Raw genomic sequence first — 7,749 nt, 5'->3', positions numbered from 1 at the left:
GGTATTTTGTAGTGATGATAGCAATAGCAACGGAAAAGTAAATAAGCGAAGAACAATATGTGGAAAGCTCGTAGGCAATGGATCGGTGACGGAGAATTATGCCGGATGCGGTTCATCATGTAACAGTCATAACCTAGGGTGACACAGAACTAGCTCCAGTTCATTGATATAATGTAGGCATGTATTACGAATATAGTCATACGTGCTTATGGAAAAGAACTTGCATGACATCTTTTGTCCTACGCTCTCGTGGCAGCAGGGTCCTTACGGAAACTAAGGGATATTTAGGCCTCCTTTTAGTAGAGAACTGGAACAAAGCATTAACACATAGTGAATACATGAACTCCTCAAACTACGGTCATCACTGGTAAGTATCCCGATTATTGTCACTTCGGGGTTAACGGATCATAACACATAATAGGTGACTATAGACTTGCAAGATAGGATCAAGAACACTCATATATTGATGAAAACATAATAGGTTCAGATCTGAAATCATGGCACTCGGCCCCTAGTGACAAGCATTAAGCATAGCAAAGTCATAGCAACATCAATCTCAGAACATAGTGGATACTAGGGATCAAATCCTAACAAAACTAACTCGATTATATGATAGATCCCATCCAACCCATCACCGTCTAGCAAGCCTACGATGGAATTACTCACGCACGGCGGTGAGCATCATGAAATTGGTGATGGAGGATGGTTGATGATGACGATGGCGATGGATTCCCCTCTCTGGAGCCCCGAACGGACTCCAGATCAGCCCTCCTGAGAGGTGTTAGGGCTTGGCGGTGGCTCCATATCGTAAAACGCGATGATTTCTTCTCTCTGATTTTTTTCTCCCCGAAACTCAATATATGGAGTTGGAGTTGGAGTCGGAGAGGCAACAGGGGGGCCACGAGGTAGGGGGCGCGCCCTAGGGGGGTAGGCGCGCCCCCACCCTCGTGGCAAGGTGGTGGCCCCCCTGGCCTTCATCTTTGGCAGGTATTTTTCTTATTTTCTGAGAAGTGACTTCGTGAAGTTTCAGGTCATTCCGAGAATGTTTGCTCCTGCACATAAATAACACCATGGTAATTCTGCTAAAAACAGCGTCAGTCCGGGTTAGTTCCATTCAAATCATGCAAGTTAGAGTCCAAAACAAGGGCCAAAGTGTTTGGAAAAGTAGATACGTTGGAGACGTATCACATAACCTAATACATGTGCATTCCATTGTAGAATCTGGAATATGCAATGTTTATGTTAGATCATACGTTGCACATGATGTTTAAATGCCCCTTAAATCTGGTCAGTCAAGCGATGGTCTTTAAGCCTCCTTCTTTGCTTCTTTTCTTGTATGTAAGATTTTCTCGCACATCTGTTCAATTGCTTATTTGCATCAGCCAGCCATACTAGGACTGTTTGCTTTGATTACTCGCTGTTCTTGACCTAATACTCTAACAGAGCTTGTCAACGATTTAAACACTAAGGGATGCTGTAGTGGGGCCTTTTATAACTCATAGGTGACACAAAGGTTTGGCTGTACACTAAAGTAGGCTCTCCAAGAGTACCTAGAGATCCAGTTCAAAGGTATGCCTAGTTTTTACATAGTGCAGACATAGTAAATGCTCATTTCATTGTGTGCAAGTGCAAGAGATGCGGCATGTTTCATTATGTGGTGTTATTTTGTTATAGTCTCATCCTTTTGTGTTCATAGACTGGAAAGTATGCATATTTATCTTCCAAGGAGACGTGTAACTAGTTTGTGTCACCTTGCAGAGGTGGTGCAATGAAGATAAGATTGTGGATTTCCAAGTACAAGATGTTAGGAAGGAGCCTTGCAAGAGAAGTAGGAGCTGCGCTGAGCCTCTTCAACCTGTTAAGGTAAGTCACTGTATCCAACTCAACAGTTCAATTCCTTGTTTGTTTTAGGCATAGTTAATTTGCTCTTTTCAATTGCTTTATTTGTCCTCGGTTAATGAGATGCCCAAAGAATGATACCTGATGTTGGGTACTTGTATAACTATTAGTTGACATAATTAAAGGCCTTACCATTTAATTACTCTGCCGAAGTGTGCCTGAAGCTTTGAAGTCTATTAACCAACTATTATTGAATGAGGCTCACAATCTAGATTACACTAGGCTAATGATTGCATAGTTTTGCTTGCTGTAGTATGTTTGTATGAAATCCTCTGCTGTTCATTATGCTCCCTAACACTTTAATTCAGCTACAGAATGGCCAACTGCTTGCTTCTACGCAACGTGTTGTCTAAATTTGTAACTTGTCTGTGTTTTGGATTGGGCCCCAACATCATGCTCCTCTGGTGAGTTAAGAGAGATTTTTGTATGCAGGCTGCACAGACTACCTTTTTATAATTTTTAAAATAGGGTTTTTATCATTTATGCCACCGGTTATGTCTCACTACTCAGTTTTGCCACTAGGAATTTCAACTCCTCAAAAATGCCATTGCTTTGTTAGACACATAGTCAAAAATGCCACTGGACACCATTATTGTAATCTCAAATCTCTTTTGCCATGTTATAATGACATAAATACCTATGAACCAACATGCCAGCTCTCCCTCTATCTCGCTACAATAAAGTGTGGGGCCCATTTGTTCCGAACAATGTTCTTATTTTCCTATAAAATTATTCGCTTGGTTACTCTTGACAACTGGGGCAACACTTATGATTGTGAGATAGATAGAACAGACATGTGGGTCTAGGCTTATTTTTGTCATATAACATGGTCAACGGATTTGACCTAAAAATAACAATGTCTAATGGCATTTTTGAGCAAACATCTAAAGGAACGATGGCATTTTTGAGATATCTAATGGCATTTTTGAGCAAGCATATCACGAATCGATGGCATTTTGAGTAGTTGTAATTTCTAATGGCAAAACTGAGTAGTGGGACACAACTAATGGCATAAATCATGACGTGTAACATTATTGTTAGTCCTGTTTTGCCATGTACAAAATAGTCTGTCTTGCTCGCTTCACTGTTGTAACTATATTTTTTCCCTAGTCATGTGTCCTTACAGAAACATTTCAGGATGAAGTGTAACACCCCCAGTGTCATGCTACAGTAACCCTCTATGATTAAACTAATCATTTTCCAAACAGTTCTTAATCACCTTTGTTCAATACTCATTTGGAAATTCCAGTCAAATAAAATTCAAGCGAAGTTTGACGTTGCCCAAAAGTTCCTGGAAAAATGTTCATCAATTGTCAAAAATTCCATAACGATTATTTGTTAAGGAACACAACATCACTCTTGTGCAAAGATGAGCTTTATTAATTAAAACAGCACCAATTCAGCATTTTTAAATGCTATCCTATTTGTGGATAATACCAAATGAATTCTTCTGGTCTCCAAAAACATTTTTGGCGCTGTCTATAATCACCAGGAATTTAATGGGACACCTCCCAAAATTTTTGCTAAGTGAAATAGTTGGCAAAATAATTCTCTTTCTCTCTCTGTTAAAAAAACAGAGAAAAACAAAACAAAAGAAAAAGAAAGAAAGAAAGAAAGAAAGAAAGAAAGAAGGAAACCCCCCCAGCTGGGCCATGGCCCCGCTGGCCACAGGGCCAACCAGGCTATCCCAGCCGCCCCCTACTAACCCCCTCACCCCGTGACCTAACCCAACCCCCTCCAGCACGATTCCCCCGCCTGGATCGGGATCGTGCCCCGGCGCGCCCGGACCCCGCCGCCTCGTCCCTGTGCCCCATCGCCGGCATCTCCCATCTTCGTCGTTGCCTCCCCGTCTCCTCCCCACGCCGGACCTCCTCGACCCCCTCCCCGACGGCCTCCCGAAGCCACGCTGCGCCCCGTCGCCGCTCGCCGTCTCTGGTGCCACCTCGCCGACGCCGCCCCACCGCCTCTTCCTCGTCGGACCGCACCGAGCCTCGCCGCCCTCTTCTCGTCAACGGGGGTGAGCTCCCCGTCAGCCCCCGTCTATCTCCCCCTCCGTATGATGCCCTCCAAGTCGTCCTGTCGCCGCGCCCGCCTCTGCGTGCCCGCGCCCCAGGGAGCGCCTCCCCCTCTCCGCCCGCCGCCTGCGCCGGCTCTCACCGTTGCTAGCGCCGCTCGTGGACCGCCTCTGCTAGTCCCCGCGGCTGTCTCCACGCTCGTCCCCTGCAGCACCGCCCCGCTCGCCTGCCGCCTCACCTCTGCCCCGCATGCCGCCTGCTGCTCCCGTCCGGCCTCGCCCGTCGACACCCGCAGCTCCAGGCGCCGCTGCTGCCGCCCCGCCTCTGCTCCCTACGTCGCCGGTGTGGCCTCGCCGTGGCCGCGGCCGCCCCTCCACATGCGCCGTGGGCTCGCCGGTGCCCCCTGATGCCGCGTGCACGCACGGACGCCCGCCCCGTTAGCCCACTGCACCTGCGCGCCCGAGACCCGCTAAGGCCCCCAGGGGCCTATGACAAGGGGACCCGCCCCAGATTTTTTTAAAGGAGTTAAGAATAATAATAATTATAAAAACATTAATTAATTAACTTAATTAATTCGGATTAATTAACCTAATCACTTAGTTAACTAACTAATCATGATTGGTTAGTCTAGCTAATGACAAACGGGACCCACACGTCTGTTGACCCAGTCAACAGGCGGTTGACTGCTGACATCATGCTGACATCACGCTGACGTCATAATTACATTTTTCTAGTTAAATGAATTCTAAAAATGGTTTAAATCCTTAAAAATTAATATAAAATAATCCGTAGCTCGGATGAAAATACTTTCACTACAAGAAATTTGTTAATCCATGACGAATTTCTATTGACGTTTTCAAAACTGTCATGGATGGCGTGGTATAACCCACCAAGCCCGCCCAAGCCCGCTAAAGCCCATCTAATCTTTACCCATATAAGATGCTAACCCTAACCCTCGTCCGCAGCCCCCTCCTAACTCCCAATCGCCGCCACCTACTACCTCGCCTCCCTCCTCCCACAACTCTCCGTCGGCGAGCAGTAGAGGAGCCCGCCCCCGCCGCCGGCCTGCTGCATGCCGGTGTGCCCTTCCTCACCCCAGCGGTGGCGCTCGGATCTCGCCCCGCCCTGCCACAGCAGAAGACCAAGCCGGCGGATTCTCTCCTCCGCCCGATTCACCTCCACCCAGGCCGACTCTCGCCTTCACCCGCCCTCGACGCGCAGGGATTCCTGCATTCGCTCAGGTACCGATGGATCTGCTCTCCCGCATCCTCTTCTTCCTCTCGCCCCCGGATTTCCCGCTCGGATTCGCTTCTCCCTCCTCAGATGGACACCGACGACGCGCTGGGCTTGTGGGAGGACGGCGCCATCCGCTTCATCTTCGGTGAGGACGTGGACGCCAGGGTAGATATGACGGTGGCACCGGTGCGAGTGCCTTCGACAGGTCGCTCATGGAGCTCCGTGTCTTCTAGGAGGTCTTCTCCAGGGCGCCGGGGCAGAAGGAGGGCGATGTCTGGTGAGGCTTTGCTTCTCTCCATACCCTCTGTTCGACAATGTTTTTCGTTCTACATCCATGCACTGGTTCCAAACAAGATAGGTAATGCATTTCTGTGATGAAGATCTGTGATATTTTCTCTTTTTCTCTTTGAGATACTATGGACATATACTGTACAACAACAAAACATAAATCTTTTGCACTAGTTTTTTTGTTGCTTACATAAATGAAAGCATGCATGCTGCAACGTCGACTTGTTTGTTTCATATGATTATATATTGTAGTTGTCATCCTTTACTGCTCAATAGTTGGTAGGTTTGTTGTAAATAGTTGTTCTGGGTTATGCACCTTGCTCAATTTTAATTTGTGTGCACTGTATTTGTATCCAACCGTGTAAATTTGTAATATACTATGTTAATTGTGGTCTTGTCTCTAGTAGCACAACCTTAAGACATAATCCATTTGTCCCCAAATACATGGTGTATAAATTCAGTCAAGAAGTCATTTCTTTCTAAGTTTGACCAAATATGTAGGAGAAAATATCAACAACTACAGTGATGAAAAAATATATTATGAAAGTATATCTAGTGGTGGTTGGTTTGACATTATTTATGTTCATATTTCTGTACATAATCTGCCATCTACTTTGGGGACAGAGTATTGCTACTTTCTTTCTTAAGCATGAAGTTTGCTTACATGATTTATTGCAACTGTCCCGCTTAAATATGAACCGCAAGTTCTTTCATTATGTGCCTGTTGCAATAATCTGCTGTATATGATGCTCCTGTTCTTTATCTGTTAAGTATGTGCCTGACCTTTACTGCTCCTAGTTGGTAGGCTGTTGTAAATAGTTGTTTTGTGTTGTCCGCCTTGCTTAATTATATTTCCTCCATGTATTGGTGTCCGTCTGTGTATAAGCAAGGAGTATATATGTTCTGTTAAAATAGTTCTTCGAGACATGATTTTTTCTTTGTATTAATAGAGCGACATGTTTTTTAGCGTTTCGTTCTCAAGTCAATTCATTAATCTCAATCAAGTGACTAAGAGTAAGATTGTTTGCTTTGTAGTTGTACACTGCTAATTCAGAAGTCCAATGTATGTTGTCTGATTTTTTGAATAGTAATTGCCGATAGCATTTATCCTGCCAGCTTTTAGAATTGAGAAACTCATACCATTTTATATCTAAATGAAGAAAAACTCGTATCTGCAGATTCTGTAGGTACATGCTCGTTCTTATCTGAAGTTTTATTGCATGTATTGAGAAAAAGTGCCATGGCTGCCACCTCCTATGTCCTCCGTCCGCCTCATCATCCCCGGTGAGCTCGCCAAGAACGTCATTCTTGAATGTCTATGAAGTTTGGACAGTGCACTGAATATTCATACACTTTACTCAAACATCTATTTGCCCTTATGTTCTGCTATGGCACTCGCTCAATTTGCATTTGTGAATTATGGTGTTTGCTGGAAGTAAACTTGACTGAAAATACACATAATGCATGCTTGTTCTTCCAACCAAAAATTCAGTCCATGCTTTTGGTCTTTTACTTACATCAAATGATTATTGAGATGTCCCTGTGTCACTTAAGAAGATAATTTGGAATCCAGCTCTTGAAAAATGTTTGGTTGAGTTACTTCATGAGCACAACACTGCTTACTGCTGGCTATTTTCTTTTCTTTTCTCACCGTGCGAGCACTAGCAGTGTAGATTTTTGTGAGATCTGCTAGTTAGTTAAGCAACTACTAGAATTTTTTACATTTGTTGCAATTCTCTTCTATCTATTTATATCTAACATATCTAATGGTGTTGTAAATATGCTAGGTATGATTGCATAGTGGGCTACTTGGTGCTGCCAATAACAATCAGCATGACATGATACATAGTTTCCATCAGGAGGGCCGGTGACAAGATGAATAATAACTTCAATAGTTTAAATGTTCTCTTTGTGTGAGCTGGATTGTACTATTTCCTAACTTTGTTGAGTGATATTTTGTCAACCTATATTGTAAAATTATCATTTCCTGAAGAATTTTGTAAACTTCTATATTGTAAATACCTGTGGATGATTGCATACTGATTCATATATGTATGTATGAAACTTTGGAAATACTTTGTCTAGGGCCATAGTTTGCATTATAATTTGTGGAATGCATTGTGCTTAAAAATGTAGTTGTTGAAAATTGGGCTGAATGAAATAGGCTAATGGGAAGAACTAAATTTAAATTGCCCCAAAATCCGTGACGATTTCTGTGACAGAAAATAGTGTCCACGTAGGCAGCCACGTCATTGTAGTTGGTTAATTGAAAATCCTACGTGGCGTCAATCCATGACGGATTGTTCCGTCA

The 7,749-nt window shown here is 44.1% G+C and overlaps 1 protein-coding gene across 1 annotated transcript; it reads left to right on the top strand.

Annotated features, from left to right (window-relative positions):
- Positions 1-5,237: 5,237 nt before the first annotated feature.
- Positions 5,238-7,280, top strand: LOC147958286 (uncharacterized). Its single transcript, XM_087535826.1, has 3 exons — positions 5,238-5,427; positions 6,617-6,722; positions 7,226-7,280. The coding sequence occupies exons 1-3, from the start codon at positions 5,238-5,240 to the stop codon at positions 7,278-7,280; spliced, it is 351 nt and encodes a 116-aa protein (XP_087391952.1).
- Positions 7,281-7,749: the final 469 nt, after the last annotated feature.

The sequence above is a fragment of the Triticum urartu genome, chromosome 7A (genome assembly GCF_056163025.1).
Source record: "Triticum urartu cultivar PI428250 chromosome 7A, HENAU_Tu73, whole genome shotgun sequence".
In the NCBI taxonomy this organism is placed as follows: Eukaryota; Viridiplantae; Streptophyta; class Magnoliopsida; order Poales; family Poaceae; genus Triticum; species Triticum urartu.
The sequence above is the reverse complement of the archived record's forward strand: the minus strand, read 5'-3'. Positions and strand labels throughout refer to the sequence as shown.

Coding starts and splice junctions, on each gene's coding strand:
- LOC147958286 (XM_087535826.1), top strand. CDS start 5,238: ATGGACACCGACGACGCGCTGGGCTTGTGGGAGGACGGCGCCATCCGC. Junction 5,428..6,616: donor CAGAAGGAGGGCGATGTCTG/GTGAGGCTTTGC, acceptor TCGTATCTGCAG/ATTCTGTAGGTACATGCTCG. Junction 6,723..7,225: donor CGTCCGCCTCATCATCCCCG/GTGAGCTCGCCA, acceptor TAAATATGCTAG/GTATGATTGCATAGTGGGCT.